This window comes from Neophocaena asiaeorientalis, unplaced genomic scaffold, assembly GCF_003031525.2.
Source record: "Neophocaena asiaeorientalis asiaeorientalis breed wild unplaced genomic scaffold, Neophocaena_asiaeorientalis_V1.1 scaffold129, whole genome shotgun sequence".
Taxonomy (NCBI): Eukaryota; Metazoa; Chordata; class Mammalia; order Artiodactyla; family Phocoenidae; genus Neophocaena; species Neophocaena asiaeorientalis.
Window position 1 is genome coordinate 9,456,763 of NW_020172446.1, and position 18,258 is coordinate 9,475,020.

At 40.7% G+C, this 18,258-nt stretch overlaps 1 protein-coding gene across 1 annotated transcript in view; it reads left to right on the plus strand.

Annotated features, from left to right (window-relative positions):
• Nucleotides 1-18,258, plus strand: part of NUP88 (nucleoporin 88) — a 30,647-nt gene that overhangs the window by 180 nt on the left and 12,209 nt on the right. The window contains exons 2-9 of the mRNA XM_024734285.1: nucleotides 142-651; nucleotides 3,259-3,428; nucleotides 4,191-4,316; nucleotides 7,158-7,244; nucleotides 9,974-10,150; nucleotides 14,646-14,832; nucleotides 15,325-15,472; nucleotides 18,047-18,145. Coding sequence (XP_024590053.1) covers nucleotides 190-651; nucleotides 3,259-3,428; nucleotides 4,191-4,316; nucleotides 7,158-7,244; nucleotides 9,974-10,150; nucleotides 14,646-14,832; nucleotides 15,325-15,472; nucleotides 18,047-18,145 — 1,456 coding nt within the window. The 5' untranslated portion in view covers nucleotides 142-189. The remainder of the gene's footprint in view (nucleotides 1-141; nucleotides 652-3,258; nucleotides 3,429-4,190; nucleotides 4,317-7,157; nucleotides 7,245-9,973; nucleotides 10,151-14,645; nucleotides 14,833-15,324; nucleotides 15,473-18,046; nucleotides 18,146-18,258) is intronic.

The following is an 18,258-nucleotide window of genomic DNA, read 5'->3' on the forward strand; positions in this document are numbered from 1 at the left end:
AGGTGGAGGTGTCCAATAAGCAATTTGATACACAGGTCTCAGGCCGTTTACCCCCAGCTACTAGACTTCCCGCAACCCCAAAGCTTTCTCTAAGCAGGCACTGGCATGTTGAACTTCTCGTCCCGCCCCCTTTGGCTTCAGAATAGGCTTGACTGGTGATTGGCTTTGCTTTGGCAATGACGCTACCTGATGGGCTGGCCTCACCTTCGCCCCGCCCCTCCCCTAGCCCTGCTCGGGCTTCCGGGCTCCCTGCTCGATGACTGGCCGAAGCAGTGGACGGCTGGAAGCGAATTGGCTGCCCTCAGCGGCGGGCTGAGCAACTGGGCTGACGAGAGCTGTTGGGCCAAGATGGCGGCCGCCGAAGGAGCCGCCGGAGAAGGTGAGCTGTGGCAGGCCTGGCTCCCTGACCATGCCGTGTTCTTGCGGCTCCGGGAAGGACGGAAAAACCAGAGCCCAGCCTCAGCCGAGAAGCCGGCTTCTTCATCATTGCCTTCGCCGCCGCCCCTGCCGCCGCACTTGCTGACGAGAAACCTGGTCTTGGGCCTCGGCGGAGAGCTCTTCTTATGGGACGGAGAAGGCAGCTCCTTCTTAGTCGTGCGCCTTCGGGACCCCAGCGGCGCCGGTGAGGAGTCCTCCCTCTCCCAGTACCAGGTACGGCCAGGCTGATCTGGAAAATGACCCTCAGCTGGGATCTGAAGTAGCGTTTACGTCCCCTTCCCATCCTGGCTGTTTTTCGTCTGCTGGGAGGGGTGCTATGCGAGGGTGAGCAGACGTCCTTTTGGGGGGCGTCCAGCTGCGACTGGAAAAGTCATTTTCATCCGCTGTAGCGTGGCCGCAGAACCTTTTGAACCCTCTCTACGCATGTTTCACTCCTTCCGCATATGTTCGTTGACTCTGACACTGCGCCGGATACTGTTATAGGAACGCCTGCGCTCCAGATGCTTAAATTCGCGGGGTCTGGGAGGAAGGGAGAGACCATGGAGTAACAGTAAAACATCTGTGGCGCAGGTGCTCTGAAGAAAAACAAAGCAGGGGTAAGAGGCTTAAGAGTGTGGGTGCACTCGCTCTTTTTAGGAGGTTGGTCCCGAGAATCCGATGTCATGACGTCACGCTCATAAAATAATAGGGACAGTCCTAACTTTCTCTTGGGGTTGTTGAGAGCATTACGTCGGGTCGTTGATTTGAAAGCAACGAGCTTCGTGCCTGACATGGAGGAGGAATGCCCTGTTAGCTCTTTCAAAAAATTGGGCCATCTCCAGAGTTGAAAGGGATTTTTGCTGGCTTCTTGAGAAGCCAACAGCATGTGAAAGTAGGTGTGATCAGAAAGTACTACAGACTTCTTGTGGTTAAACATTGCTTTATGGAAGCGTTTATTTGTAATAAGCCGATTCGCGTCTTTTAAAGATTACAAAGTAAGAAAACTTGGCCCCCCTTCTAACATATGGCATACATATGTCGTGTGCCGTTGTTTGATTCTTGCTGATGAAAAATGATTTGAATAAGGTGCTGGCATTGTTTTTGCAGTTTTGAAAACAGGTCACAAGCCCACAAACTACTGACTGTAAAATTTCAGCTTATAAGAGTAAGTGTTAGACGCTCGGCACACAGTATTAACAATAGCACGCTGTATTGCTATGCAGAATTTAGCACAGTCATGATTAAATTATTTATACTTGTTAATTTATTGTCTGACTTCTTTTCTGGAGTGCAAGCACCAAGGCAGGGGCTGTGTCCACCTTACTTAGTTTTGTATCCCCAGTACTTCAGTGTGCTTGGAACATACAGACCCTTAGTACATACTGATAACTGTCTGAATGACCTTCAGTCCTCCAAATGTCAAAAAGTCAGAGAGAGACAAGGAAGCAGTTTAGCATGAATTGCAACTTTCAGTGAAACGAAAACATGAATAGTAACCTTAAAAACCAAACCAAATCAAACAAAAAAACAAACCAAACCAAAAAAAGCCCACATAAATTATGTGATTATCACAGGTGACCTAGATAATTAGATTAGATTGTATGCATAACAGGAGAAAGGTGGTCTGATTTGAGGTAGATCATTAGAATCAAATAGGAAGAAGATTGAGAAGATGGGAAAAGAAGGGAAGAACCACTGACTGGAGAAAAAACAGTTTGATTAGAATCAGCAAAGGGCAGCTAAGAACAAAAACAAAGAAACTTCAGACTTACAGACATCAGGAACAATTGAAATCACATTATATTCAACAGTCTTGTCTAAAAAGATTTTGATTTAGGGTGATTCTCTATACGTAAGGGTAAGCAATACATTGGTAATCTCATGGTTTATTACTGAAAATAGAAAGAAAAGAAAATGGGAATTTGAGATGCTCATGAGAGAAGAAATAGAAGTACATTTTTTTTTTTTTTTTTGAGGGCATATGAGACAAACAGCTTAACAGAATCCCCTGAAAATATCACTGTTCAATGTCAAATCTGCTTCGGTAAAGCAGCATTTTAGTTGCAGAAGCTCTGGAAGCCATTCTCTATCTTATTGTACTATTTATAACAGTAATTATCATTTACTAGTACTTACGAGTTCTTCATTTGACTGGTCATTAATACATATATTGAGAGTTAGTTAGCAACATGCCATATACTATGCCAAAGATACAGAGAGGAAAGACACAGAGCTCAAGTAATTCTTAGTTGTGTGGGATGAGCAGGTAAAAGGATAATTAGAATGCAGGGTGATAAGTACTATTATAGAATTACCTAGGGTGTGCTATAGGAGTACAGAAAACATGCATTAGTTCCTGGCCACAAGGTCAGGGATATTTTCTTGGGGGGAAAGTGCATAGGAACTGAGTCTCCAAGAATGTTTTAGCCAGCTAAAAAAGAAAAATGAGGGCATTGCAGGAAGAATAGTTGTACAGAGACACAGAGACATAACAAAGTATGATGATTTCCCAGAAATACAAGTTAATCTGATTGGAGTATAAAGTACAAGTGGGGAATGGTGGAGATTTGACGCTGAAGTGGTAGTCTGGAGTTTGATTGTAAAAAGGGAATTATATGTAGTATTTGTCAAAGTAGGGAAACCTGGTGCATTTTATATAATATTCCAATCTAAATAGTTAAAAAATATTTCATCAGGTAATGGCTGAGGTGTTAGTACTTACCCAGAATGTTTCATTAAACTACAGTTATAGAAAACTAAAGTGGTACTGTGCTTTCAAGTAACTGCCGTATATATTTGCATTAAAATTAACTATTTTAACTAGTTTGCTTTAATTTTCAGAGATTGCTTTGCATAAATCCACCCCTGTTTGAAATCTATCAAGTCTTGTTAAGTCCAGCACAACATCATGTAGCACTTATAGGAATAAAAGGACTTATGATATTAGAATTACCTAAAAGGTGGGGGAAGAATTCTGAATTTGAAGGTGGAAAATCAACAGTGAATTGTAGGTAAGTTGTATTTCCATTTAGTGTTTATCTGTATAATTTTGTAATACGTGCAAAAAATTGCTTAAGACCAGTGGTTCTTAAGGTATGTTTATGCCGCTTCTATTGAGACATCATACTCCAGGTGGTCTGCACACTGGCTTCTCGTGATAATAGTGTTTACAGTATATGTGGGGTTGTACTTTTATTCTGCCTAAATTATCACATTGCTGTCTCATTGGAAGTCAGGCTGTTTTTTCAAGTAGGTTGAAATAAGATGTTTTAAAAGCAGTTATTAACTGTGAGCCGGACAGTTTTCTCATAAGTGTAACTAAGTTTTATTTTTGTATTTTTTTCTTTTCCAATTAATCCTGAAAAATGAGAGTCTGAAAGATCTGAAAAGAATATAAGGTAGAAACCCATCTTTAGCTCCACAACTCATAGGTTGGCCCTCCTTAAAAATGTTTCCTTTTTAAATCTCTGTTTCCTCATTTCCACAATAGGAGTGATAATAACTGCCCTTGTAGTTTCCTTACAAAGTTACTAAAAGGATCAAGTAAGATACTGTATCTAAAATCACTTGTAAAGTACAGTATAATATACTCTACAATTTAGAAAATATTTTAATTTTGATTCTTTGATGTTGGTTGGTAGATGCTTTAAATGCTGTCTCAGCAAGATTTATAAGAAAGGAATTTGAAGGAAAGAAGAGCAAAGAGTGTTAAGATAGGTTTTCCTTTAGAAGCTTTTTCATCCAGTTTTGGGAAATTGCTGTCTTTATTTTAGCACCACTCCCGTTGCTGAGAGATTTTTCACCAGTTCTACCTCTCTGACTCTAAAGCATGCTGCCTGGTATCCAAGTGAGATGCTGGACCCCCACATAGTGCTGTTAACATCAGACAATGTAATAAGGTACATTTTTTTCTTACAGCTTTGTGAGTAGGAAGATTCTCTTTCTGGTTGCCAGTTAATAGCTCAGAGTACCACTAAATGGGTCAGTAGATGTTGGAAAGCTTTATCTGATGGCTGTTGTTACCCATTCTCAATCGTGTAAGAATCGTCCAGCTGCCCTAACTTACGTGCCTTAATTACTGTTATTCCCTCTCAACTGGTCCTACCTCCAGTCTCTGCTTTCCCAATCTGACCTATTAAGATAATCTCCCTAAAGCTGTTTTCACTGTGTCACTCTTTTGGAGGTAATGTAGCATAGGGGAAAGATAATTTAATTGGGAATTGAGAGATTTGAGTTCTTGTCCCAATGTCACTTCTGTCTTTGGGATGTTAAAAACTTGGGCACCTCAGTTTCCAGTTTGTCAAATGAGCAGGTTTCATCTGATCATTTACTAAAGCCCCTTCCAGGTTTTGCATTGTATGATTAAATGCCCTAATCCTACAGAGATCTCTATTATCAGTTAACTTTCTGGATCTGCCTTATGTAAAAAGTTTGTTGGGGTGACTGACTGATGTACAGATACCTGCAGTTTTATTTTTTCTAATGACTGCTTTGACTGTGCTCTACCAAATCTTTTACTGCTGAATGGTTGATCCTTTAAGGGCTTCTTACACAGATCTCATAGATTTCTGGTTACTTTTAGTTATTAAAACTTAGTCTGTTCAGTTTAAAACTCTGATCTCAAATCCACTTCAAAACTATATCCTGGTCCTATCACAGGTCAGACCTTGAGGGATCTGAAATGAGTGGAGAGGGCATGATCTGCTCTTTGACTCTTCTTTCTACCCAAGCACCTTGAGGTAGGGGGTGAAGTGTAAGGAGGAGAGCTGTTCCTCCTTCCTCTGGGTCTGACTCCTCAATGGTGGGGTAAAGAGAGTGTGCTAGCTGAGGCATACATCTTACCTAACTGGTTATCCATCAGTGAAGGGCAGGGGGCATATCCCTCCTGGTTTAATCTAGTTCCCTCAGGTGCTAGTGGCCTCCATTGATGTGATAGTCTCTGCACAGATTAGTGTATGGTTTTTTCAGGGGCAGTGTTTGGCCTTCAGCTCCCTCCATCACTCAGGAGCTCTGCTTCCCATTGGCTCTACCAACTGTCCATGCCCTGAACCCTCTGTCAAGATGGAATATCGCTAAACTTGGTATCTCCTGCCTTCTCGACCTAACCGTTGTGGTTTTTCATATGGAGCCATGGTAACTGCCAAGGTCTTTTTCCCTGCCCTCCAAGGGCTACAGAACTGGGCATACTACACTATAGTCCTTTCTTATGTTGTCCCAGCCTACCTCCTTCAGAAATTTCCATATTTGGAGTAGATACCATAGAGTGTTCTCATGCCCCCAACCCTAGGATATGACATGTCAGAATCACCCAAGTATTCCCTTGCCTTGGTGGCCTGTAGTTTTTGACAATACATCTGGCATTCAGCTAGAAAATGAGATACCCGTTTCCCCTTATTACAGGTACCCCTAAATCTGGCTGGTTCTTTTAGGGCCTTTCCTACCCACCCATTTGGCTCTGCAGTTGGGGGTAAAGAAAGAAGGAGGACCCTCACATTCCAGACATCGTACCATACTCTTAAGGACTCTTGACACCTTCTGTCTTTTGTAAGCTGGAAAAGGAGATTGTGAGGAGATAGTGTAGGTCTAGGTCTTCCTCACATTAAGCCCTAAAGGAGGTATCTGGCCTCAGTTATTAAAGATTCCTTTTAAAATATTGGGTATTTAACACTTCTCTTTTCCTAAGCTTTGACCCTATTGACAGTTTCAGGGCAACAAGAAATTCCCACTCAGTGCCCTGTTGCATTTACTTTTCCTTTCACTGTTCTGCATTACAATTTATAGGACTTATTTGTATTTTGAAGTCAGTAATGCTTGTAGGCAGCTAGGAAGACCACAATGAATGGCGTGTTCAATTGGATCGAATTTTCATTAAAAACATTTATTAAATGACATTCTATTGATAATGGAACAAACTAAGTTTAAAAATTCTTTGTGGGATCAGACAAAATAAGTGATTAACTTGATAAAGACTTTAAGAGGGATTTGGATTTCTAATAATGATATTACTGGCCTTTAAAATTTTTTTTCTCCTTTTAACAATAGCCATATATGCTGTGAAATTTTATTATTATTATTATTTTAGCCACGCTGTGTGGCTTGCAGGATCTTAGTTCCCCGGCCAGGGATCGAACCCGGGTCCCTGGCAGTGAGAATGCAGAGTGCTAGCCACTGGACCACCAGGGAATTCCCCCCAAATTTATTTTAATTTAAAATGATTTTGGTAAAAAAAATTCTTTTAGTTTTATACTAACCTCTTGAGAAAGCAGGGAAGACATTGTGTCTTTATATAACACAAATATGTACAAATTGCAGGCTAAAAGTCACCCACAGTCCTACCAGCTGGCCAGTGAGAAATGGTTTCTTCCCTGATGAGATTGGGTTCCTCATAGGCAGAGACAGATGGGTATAACTGGAGGGAAGCTGGCAAACTTAGAGGCAGTAGTGAGATGACTAGACAAGGTGAATGTGGCTAAGGACTGAGGTGTGGTGGTTGGGGAAGGCTGATGAGGCATTTTGCTTAGAGTAGAGAACATTTCTTCATGCCCCGGGGAAACCTTCCTCTTATGTTGTTATGGAACAAATGAAGTAGGCTACTTTGTCAGTAACAGCAAGATCTTTGGCAGATGGTTGTGATAACTGGTAGGAAAATTCTCAGAAACTGACTAGATGGAAAGGAAAGAGGAACTTTGGGAAATGAAAAAGAATTTTAAGTACTGGCTTTCTTCTCTTTTGATTGCTAGGATTTACTCTCTACGTGAGCCCCAGATACCCACTAAGGTCATTGTACTTTCAGAAGCAGAAGAGGAAAGTCTAATACTCAATAAAGGGTAAGTTTTTATTTGTGTCATGAAAGTTTTAAAAATTAGTTTATCAGGATTATAAATGCAATTTTAGCAGATTGCAAGATTTTCCAAAGGTGCCTTTAGCATGCTTTTGGTAATGTGAGAAATAAGCAAAAATAGGCGATATGAATAGGTAACGAGAAGTTACAAATCTGAATGTCACTATAACTACTAACTTGGTCTTTTTTCAAGAAAGTTCAAAAATGTGAATAGCTGAAATTTATTCCCTGTTGTATCTTGAATAAGAGAATGAATTATAATATTGCAAAGTTACAGAAAAGGTGGAAGGTGAGAGTGTTGGGCTGGAGGCCTGCCAGCTGTTCACTCAGTGTGGATGGGCAGATTGCTGGACCCCCAGCACCTAGTACCCCAGAAGCTGGAGCAGAACGTAGAGAGCCCTTCTGATTCTCCTGTGACCCTGGCTTCTTTTGTGTTTTCTTACCCACTACAGGGGCAAGCTCCTGGCTACTTTGACCACTGACAGAATCACCCTTTGAACTTACAAACCCCATTCCTCTGGCCTCTTGATCAGTCTTTCCAGTGATTACCACACATGATCACCCACAGTGTGTGCATGTAGGGAGAAGCCTTTAGTAGCAATATTTCTGGAAGTTCCATTTAGTTCTTTTCATGTCTCCATGATGGTCATATCTAATAATCTTCTTTATTTTTGTTTTTCTAACTGTTATTCCTTTGAATATTTTATATACAGCTATTCTGTATGTGACAGTTTCAATACCTGAAGCCCTGGGGAGGTGGGGATCTAAATCGGTGTGTGTTCTTCCTCCTGCCCCATGATCATGGTCGCTTCTTCCTGTGATTGCTGATCTCTCGTTGTGAACTTATGTTTACTTGCTCTTAATGTTTTGAAATGTTGAGAGCCTGAGTTGGGGGTGTGTTCCTCCAGAGAGGAATTTCATCTGCTTCTGCTAGGAGTCAGAGGTTGCCACCAGCCTGGGGACCACTTTAATTCTCTTTAATAGTCCCACAACTGAAAGTTTCAGTCAAATGATTTTAATGTCTTATAGCACCAGCTATTTAACCTCGCATCCAGCCATCTCCACAGTGGGGAAATACCTGCCTCTGCGAGTTGATAGATCCTGTTCTGGTGTCAGCAGTGAGTTTCCATTGCTTTCCAACCTCCTTTGCCAGGCACCCTGTCCAGATGAGAGGCCGTAGAGCAAACGCAGTAGTTAAGAGCTCTGGCTCTGGCGTCAACACCTGGTGGGTTCCAGTCTCAGCTCTGCCGCTTGTCAGCTGTGGCATCTGGGCAAATTATTCAGTTGCACTAAGCATCATTTCCATGACTGTATATTCCATGAATATGAAAAGTAGTGACCACTTAATTGGATTATTGTACAGAATAAATGAGATCATGCATAAAAAGTGCTTAGAATGGCACAAAGTACTCATTAATTGATACCTACTACCATTATTAGAAATATTACTATATTTATTAAGTTCCAGTTAAGTTTGGATGGCTTGGTATTTAAGTCTCTTTGAGATAACTGCTTTGTCTTTTTGTTTCCATTCGTTGTCTTAATTTTTTAGTTTAACTCAGGCAGTTCTTTTATTCTGGATTTTGGGATTCCTCATTTTTTGCCTCCTGAAACCATATACCTTTCCATGTGATAAAGAAACTAAGATATGGTATCTATAACAGCTTGGAATGATGCTGACTTTCTCAGCTATATGAAACTGTGGTTTTATTTTAACCATATTCATTAACCTTGTGTTAAACTGGAATCTTTTTGAATAACGAACTATACTAAATTTTAAAATACAAAAACAGCATGCTTTATCGTCTTTCCTGATTATAAAGGTAGTATAAATTTGTTGCGGAAAATTGGGAAAACTAATAAAAGTATTAAGAAGAAAATGAAATATTTTAAAATTTCCTGTAGTCTGTCCTCAGCATAGCAATCAGAGTGCTACTTTTCGGTATAAATGAGCTCACTCTGCTTCCCTGCTCTCCGCACTCCATTGATTTCTGCCCGCTGACTGCAGCCCTCCAGCTCAGTCCTCCCGCTGCCCAGGCTCTGAGCTCCAGCCACTCAGCCTCCTTGCCATTCCTCAGACACTCCTGCCACCGCCCTCCTTGGTCTTTTCCTGTGTCCTTCCTTCTGCCTGAACTGCTCCTTCTCTGCATGACCACAGACTCGCTCCCTTACTTCTTTCAAATCTTTGCTCAAATAGCACCTTATCAGAGTCTTCCCCAGATCACCTAAAGCAGCACCTCCATCAGTACTTTCTTCCCCTGCTTTATTTTTCTTCATAACGTCATATTCTGGCTCTGTGGACGTCTCTCTCGTTAGAGGGGGGCCTTTGTTCAAGTCACTGATGTTTCCCAGAACCACAGGCACTGAGTGCTTAGTAATATTTAGTAGATATTCGTGGACTGAATGCCTCCTACTGCTTAGAGATAACTGTTGATATCTTTATGTGTTTTCTTCCTGTTTCTTTTCTGTGTTTATGCATGTCTGTATGTGTGTATTTTTACTGTTTATGTGATTGTATATTTCAACTTTATATAATTTTATGGCCTACTTTCATTGAATTTTATGAGAATTTTCCAATGTTGTTTAACATTCTTCATAATCACAATTTTTTGTCTTATCACTCCATTGAATACAAATTCAATCCCCACCTGCTGTTATTGGACATTTTATTTCTGTTTTCGTTTCCAACCAGTTGGTTTTAAAATCTCTTTTCAGAAGGGCCTACACCGCATCTCTAGGAGAGACAGCAGTTGCATTTGACTTTGGGCCGTTGTCAGCAGTCCCGAAGAACATATTTGGGCAAAAAGGCAAAGATGAAGTATTGGCTTACCCCCTGTACATCTTGTATGAGAACGGGGAGACTTTCCTTACATATGTTAGTCTGTTGCACAGGTAAGCTGAGGAGGTAACCCACCTGAAATGAAAGCCCAGCTTGTGCTCCAGTATAGATTGTCATGGTTGCACTTGGGGTCCATGTTTTTGAGTTTGTGGAAGTATTGCAGCCTTTCAAGGCTGGCTTGCATATTTTGAAGAGAAAGTTGATACAGATCATTTGACTTTTCATTTCCTCATCTTATTTGGGTAAGTTCTATAGAAGTCGTGGATAATCACTTAAGATAAGACTGGATTTGTGTTCACAAAGGATAGTCAATCAAAAAAGTATTCACAGATGGTCCCCAACTTAGTCAGACTTACGATTTTACGATGGTGCAAAAACAGTATGCATTCAGTAGAAACTGTACTTTAAATTTTTAATTTTGATCTTTTCCTGTGCTAGTGATATTCAGTTGATACTGTCTTGTGACGCTGGGCAGTTAGCACAGCTTCCAGTCAGCCACACGGTCACAAGGGTAAACAACTGATATACTTACAGCCATTCTGTTTCTCACTTTCAGTACAGTATTCAATAACTTACATGAGATATTCAACACTTTATTATAAAATAGGCTTTGTGTTAGATGATTTTGCCCAACTGTAGGCTAATGTAAGTGTTCTGAGCACATTTAAGGTAGGCTAGGCTAAGCTATGATGTTTGGTAGGTAGGTTGTATTAAATGTATTTTCAACTTAAAATATTGTCAACTTAACAATGGGTTTATTGGGACGTAACCCCGCTGTAAGTCAAGGAAGATCTGTATCGTGTATCTTATGTGAACAAGGCACCATGGGGATGGTTAGACATGGTTATCTGGTATCTTATGTCCCAGTTGTGGGGAAAAGACATACATAACCATGGAAAGATAATGACTCGTACTGCATTAGTGGCGCATAATAAGAACGCAGAGGAAGGAGAGATGATTCTGACTGAAGAAGTTAAGGAAATTTTCATAGGGAAGGACTGATGTCATATGAGACTTAAGGCTTTAAAGCAGGATTAAATGAAGCATCAAGGAAGGGTAAGACCATTTTAGTCACAAAAGTAGCATGAAGTCAAGTATGAAAACAGGCAAGTGCAAATGTCGTTTAAGGTCCAATGATTAGACACTTGGGGCTAGAGCAGAAGATTCAGGTAGGGAGCGTCTCATGATAAAGCTGGAAGCTCCTGTCCAGGGAAAATGTGGAGGAGTTAAATACCTAGTTAAGGGATGTGGAGTCTTTTCTGTAGGAATAGGTTAGTAGGAAGCCAGTGATGGTTTCTAAACAGGAGAAGGATAAAACAATTAGTTAGGAAAGGGACTGGAGCAGAGAGACTTTTAAAGTAACTTCCAAATCTTAGTTTAAGGTCTGTAATAGTTTGAACTAGGGTGGTAATGCAAGGGAGAAATGAACATAGTACATACTACAAAGGAAGGATCAAGACTTTGTTGCTGGGCTTCCCTGGTGGCGCAGTGGTTGAGAGTCTGCCTGCCAATGCAGGGGCCACAGGTTCGTGCCCTGGTCCAGGAAGATCCCACATGCGGCGGAGCGGCTGGGCCCGTGAGCCATGGCCGCTGAGCCTGTGCGTCCGGAGCCTGTGCTCCGCAACCGGAGAGGCCACAACAGTGAGAGGCCCGCGTACCACAAAAAAAAAAAAAAAAAAAAAAAGACTTTGTTGCTGTTTGGATAAGGGAGTGAGCCATTAACAGAAATAATGAGGTCAGGAAGGGCAACTAATTTGGAAATATTCCATGGACATTTGGAAATACAGGACTAGAGAGAAAATACAGGTAAAATAAAGAAATAAGAATCATCTGTTATGGTGAGAGTTAGAGTCAATAGAGGATAAGAATTTTGGGAAAGTTTGTAACTAGAGAGGCATACGGCCCGAATCTGAACATTATAATTTATTTATTTATAAATCAACAGATATTTATTCAGGGCTCACTCTGTGGCAAAATATGGGAATACAAGGTTGAAGGCAGAGTCCTTGCTATGTGGTTTCTTGTCTACCAGAAAGGCCTATGACAAACCAAAACTGTAGTACAGCGTGATGTGCTGAAGGCGTCACAGGCTGCTCTGGGAGTGGGACAGAGTAAGTGCTCAGGCTGCCTGTCTTGGAGGACTCAGAAGATGGTAACACAGAAGCTTGGACCTGAAGGATTCACTAGGTAGAAATGGGAGTGGAAGTGAACCCAGGAGAGAGAAGAGAGGATGCAAAATGAAAAAGATAAATAAGAAAGATGAAAGAGCTTTATAGATGGCAGAGTGATGAGGATTCGCTGTCAGTCCTGTTCTCCTGGACAGAAATGTTCTCTGCCTTTCACACATGGTCTCTCTTGGGAGGCTTTTGTGGTAACATTATTACCCTCCCTTACCCTTCCTCCCCAGACTACTTGGCCCTTATTTGCCCACATTATCTACCTAGTAACCTTAGCCCACAACCTGAAAGTCATCTTCTACATCCTCTTAAATCCAGTCTGGTCCCAAAATTCTACTGATTTTACCATGAAAATGTCTTGAATGTATATACCCATCTCTCTATTCCCCTGTCCTTGCTTCAGACCCCATCATCTTCTGCCTGGATCATTCTTCTCTAACTAGTTGCCTTGAATCCCGTTTTGGTCCCCTCTTTGTTATCCTCCTCACTACCATCTGATTAATCTTAGTAAAGTGAAACTCTGTCACTCTTGATTTAAACCTCTAGTGACACACTGTCATCCAGCGGAGAGACTCTGAGCACGTTAACATGGCATACGAGACTGTCTGCTTCATAAGCCAGCCCAGCTACTGTTCTGTTGCCTTAGACTTTGCACTTCGCCTCCCATCATACCAAGCCAAGTTTCCTTCCTATTAATTCCTCGCCTTTCATTCCTCCAGGACTGGATATATGCTCCTCCCTAGCTTGGAATGCTCACCATCCCTTCCCAGAATACGCTGTTCCCATTGATCTTTTTTTTTTTTTTTTTTTTTTTTTTTTTTTTACGTGGGCCTCTCACTGCTGTGGCCTCTCCCGTTGCGGAGCACAGGCTCCGGACGCGCAGGCCCAGCGGCCATGGCTCACAGGCCCAGCCTCTCTGCGGCATGTGGGATCCTCCCAGACCGGGGCATGAACCCGCGTCCCGTGCATTGGCAGGCGGACTCCCAACCACTGCGCCACCAGGGAAGCCCGATCTTACTTATTTTTGATACCTTTCTTACATATCTCACTTGCTTTGTACCTTTCAGTGTTGCTTTGTACCCTGTAAATCCTTGCATTGTTACAGATGTTATAGTAATTCTAGTTAAATGTCTGCTTCCCCAGCTAAACCATTACTTCCTTGGGGGTGTTATCTAGCACTCAGTAAGTGTATTTGTCTAATCCAATTAAATAGTGGGTCTGAAGATAAGCTGCACTTCAGAATAAAAGTTTTGGGAGTCATCAGAATACAGGTAATGGTTAAAACCAGGCATAGTTAATAGGCTCTTTTTTTAAAAAATAAATTTATTTACTTATTTATTTTTGGGTGTGTTGGGTCTTCATTGCTGTGCATGGGCTTTCTCTAGTTGTGGCGAGCAGGGGCTACTCTTCGTTGTGGTGCGCGGGCTTCTCATTGCAGTGGCTTCTCTTGTTGCAGAGCATGGGCTCTAGGCACGCGGGCTTCAGTAGTTGTGGCGCGTGGCCTCAGTAATTGTGGCTCATGGGCTCTAGAGCGCAGGCTCAGTAGTTGTGGCGCATGGGCTTAGTTACTTGCTCTGTGGCATGTGGAATCTTCCCGGACCAGGGCTCCAACCCGTGCCCCCTGCATTGGCAAGTGGATTCTTAACCACTGTGCCACCAGGGAGGTCCTGATATGCTCTTATGTAAGTGTGTATTTTGAAAAGAGAAGAGGGTTTACAGTGGAATCCGGGAGAGCGCAAATATTTAAGAGACAGAAATTAGGAAAGGGTATTAGAAAGGTTTGTTCAGAGAGGTAGGAAGAGAAAACTAGGAGAAAGAATGTACAGATGTTAAGGGTATTACAAAGCAATCATTGTTAACCAGTTATAAATGCTGCACCAGCTCGAGATAAGGGCCTTTTTTGCATTTAGCAACTAGAATCTCAATGGTGACCTTTGCCAGAGAGTAGCTTCTACTGGAGTGGTGAAGGCATAAACCACAGTAAATTTAGGGCAGGATCTTTCAAACTGCACTATTGACATTTTGAGCCGAATCATTCTTTGTTGTAGGGGACTGCCCTCTGGGGCAATGTTTAGCAGCATCTCTGACCTCTAGACACCAGTGGTCTCTCCCCCTCCTCCCAGTGGTGGCAACCAAAAATGTCGTCAGACACATGCCAGTGTCCCCTTGGGGGCAAAATTATGTCCAGTTGAGAAGTACCAAAGAGGTGGAAATTGAGTGGGAAAATGAAAAAGTGGAGACATTGGGAATACACTATATTTTGAGTTAGTGTATGATAGCTGGGGAAAGAAAAGTCAAAAAAAGGTTTTAAGTGATGAGCATGGTTGTCTGCTATCAACATTTCCCAAGTATGTTTTCACTCTTTCTTTAGCCCTGGGAGTGTGGGAAAGCTGTTAGGCCCACTGCCCATGCATCCTGCAGCTGAAGATAACTATGGCTATGATGCTTGTGCTGTACTCTGCTTACCATGTGTCCCCAACATCTTGGTGATTGCTACTGAATCAGGAATGCTGTATCACTGTGTTGTGCTGGAAGGGGAAGAAGAAGATGACCAAACAGTAAGTCGGGCTGCTGTGGGCATATTTGTATCTCCAACACCAGGGATAGTTCCTGGACCAGTATGAATGTTTCGTATATGAGGAATTTTATAGTTTCTGTTCGGCACTTATGTGTATTTTGAAAACTTACTTAACACTTAGAAGTAATTGAAGTCCACTTTAAAAACTTAAATTGAAGGAAGTTAAAATGCACCCAGGTTACTTGGTCCAGCGACCTATATATTTCTTTCTGAACTCTATATTGCCACCTTTGGTGATAGGTATAAAGAACCTTTGAATCACTGAATTGGCTCTTCTCTAAACTTGTTTATTTACAACCTCCTAAAAGAAGAGAGGCCTTTTTTTCGCTTTTAAGAATAACAAGGCAATGCTGGAATCGAGGGTGGAATTCAGAGTTTGAAAGCGCCGTTTGATTCAGCTTTCTGCCTGTTTTTAGTTGTGCATGTCTCCAAAGCAGCAGGAAACACTAAAATTATAGTGCTTTGTTTTCAGTCAGAGAAGTCCTGGGATTCCAGGGCAGACCTCATTCCTTCTCTGTATGTGTTCGAGTGTGTGGAGTTGGAGCTTGCCCTGAAACTGGCATCCGGAGAGGACGAGCCCTTTGATTCTGACTTTTCTTGTCCAATCAAACTTCACAGAGGTAAAGTTTTCATTAAAATTAGTTCTTTTATTTCATTATATTTGTACTAAGATTATCACAGGGTATTCCTGTGTAATTTATTTTTTCTGTAGTTCCAGCCTTTAAAACGTTGACTGGGTTCTTTTGGCCTTTCAGTTACAACATTGCACTGTAGGTCCAAGAAAGACTAAGCAAATTCCCCAAGTTTTAGGATAGTGGTCTTCAGTCTGGATCCACTCAGATTTATAATAGTGACTTTTTCCTGGTCCAATCAAAAGGAGATTTCATGATTCAAATTCTTAAATGTATGTAAACTTTAATAAACTTTTAAAATAACTTTAAAAATAAAATTATACTGGTATTAAGGTATCTCTTTAAAATATCTTTCTTCATTTTAGAACATATTGTTATACCCAGGCCCATTTGAATATTTCCTTTTTTTCTTTTTTCCTTTTGCTTTAACTTACCTGGGTTGGCATCAGATCCTTCTGGCAACTTATATCTGTTCATCTAGGGAGCTCTTGGATAAACTGCTGAGACTATCTAAGAATGTGTTCTGTGTGTTGTCCTGACTCAGCATGGCTCAGTGGAAGGAGTTTGTAACTAGGAGTCTGGAGTGTCCTAGGTTTTCGTTATAGCTCTAACATTAATAGGCTCTGTAGTATCGGACATTTTTTCAACTTCTCACATAAAGATAATAGGGATAACATCAGATGATCTCTAAGGTCCCTTCTGACATAAAAATCCTATAATCCTATTTGCCCCTCAACAGTTTCTCAGTCTCTTCTAGGATCTAGTCTTCCTCCCTGTGAAGAATGAGGAACAAAAGCTCACTCAGTCTGGAATAATTGGGTGTACCTTTCATAGTTTTGGTCTCTCCAGTCCAGAGAAAGGGAGTTCAATCTTGTAGCAGCCTGACTTAATCTGCCTACAGTCCTATTAGCTAGTTTGCCTGGGTTTGGTAATAATGGCTTCAACTCTGTACTAAAGTGTAGTCAAAACATTTAAGGGCATAGTAGTCCTTATATAATAAACCAGCAAAGAGGATTCATTGGGCACGTCTAATTGAACAGGGTTTGGACAGATATAGTCTAAATATTAAGTCTCAGAACTCTGCTTTATATATGAGGAAATTGAGACCTAGTGAGGTAAAGTGACATAAACTAATTGGTTTCCTTATAAAGATACATGTTTTGGGGAAATCTTAATTGTAGGCTTTTTTATCTTGATTCTTTGAATAAGAGATAACATTTTCATTTGTGAAACTAATAAATTTTTGACTGATTCATATTTATACTTAAGGCATATTACAATACCTGAAACATACCCAGATTTTTAATGACATAAGTGAATGGCTACCATATAACTTGTCAGGGGTGTCTAGCAAATTTCCTACTTCAGTTACTAATGTTGCCTTTTTCATAACAGATTTCTGTCACATCCCAATATTAAGGTTTTTCTGTTGACTTCAGCACCACAGACACATTTTGAAAAGCCATTTTAAACACTGGGAGACCTAATGAGATGATTTGAGCCTTAAATTAAGTCTCAGGTGTGGGCAAATGAAACTGTTTAGTACTTTATTGTCCAGAGAGATGATTACCATGGAGATTGCCAGGAGTTTGTTTTTTTTAACTTTTTATAGCATAATGCTATTTTCCGAGGTGTTATGCAGAACCCCAACATATAAAACAGATGAAAATACTATAACATTCACTTTACAACATTTACTTACTATAAAGTCAGCAGTAAGAGAGGCTGTTAGATGAAAGAAAAATTTGGTTTAGGGGCTTATGGATGACAGTTGCCATCTTAAATCAGCTTTAGTATAGACATTATTTCTGTATTTTGTTTTGGTTGTTTAATGTTTTAAAAATCGTGAGTCACAGAGATAAATATTTATAAATTAAGTATTCAAGAGTTCACCTTTTAGTTTCACAATAGTCTTACTGATAACTAGGACTCCATGGAAATACAGAAATTTTCATTAAAATTATGTAACAACTGCTCATAATTCTTGGTATAAATATAAATACAAAAATTCTATCTAAAACTTAAACAACTATCTGTAAGTCAACATTATCAAGACAAGTAAAACTTCACATTTCACACCTGACTTACCATCTATGACAGGACTGTTCACTAAGCAGCTGTGCTGAAGTCTTTCTAGTACCTGTGCTGTAGGAGTGCAGTAGCTTCAGCAGTTTCATGTAAGTAGATGCGTGCAAGCATAGGCTTCCTACAGAACTACAGCCTTTCTTACTCACCATTTTATTTTGAAGAACTGTAAATAAATGCACAGAGGTGGACAGAAAGGCGTAAGTGAGTTACCTGACAGCAGGTGTTAATGTTTGGTGAACTCTGTATTAATATTTAGAAAATAACGTATTTGAATTGTGTTTGTTAATTATACTTTTAAAATGTATTTGGAAACTGAAGTCAGATTTTTAAATTCCCAAACCCCTGACATAGCGCCACAGTATGAAGGTCCTGTAGACCTTGCATCACTTCCATCAACAGATATGTCTGCGGCCTGCTCAGGTGAACTCTGTTTTCTAATGGCTTCCTTTATATCATTAATGATTCCATTTGCAGATCCCAAGTGTCCCTCAAGATACCACTGTACTCATGAAGCTGGTGTACATAGTGTTGGGCTAACTTGGATTCATAAACTTCACAGATTTCTTGGATCAGGTGAGTTTTTCACTTTTCAGTATGTTTCACAGATTCTATCAAAAAGTAGTTTGGAACAGAAAAATTATAGAGAAAATAAATGATACCAAAAGATAGTTCTTTGAAAAGATTAA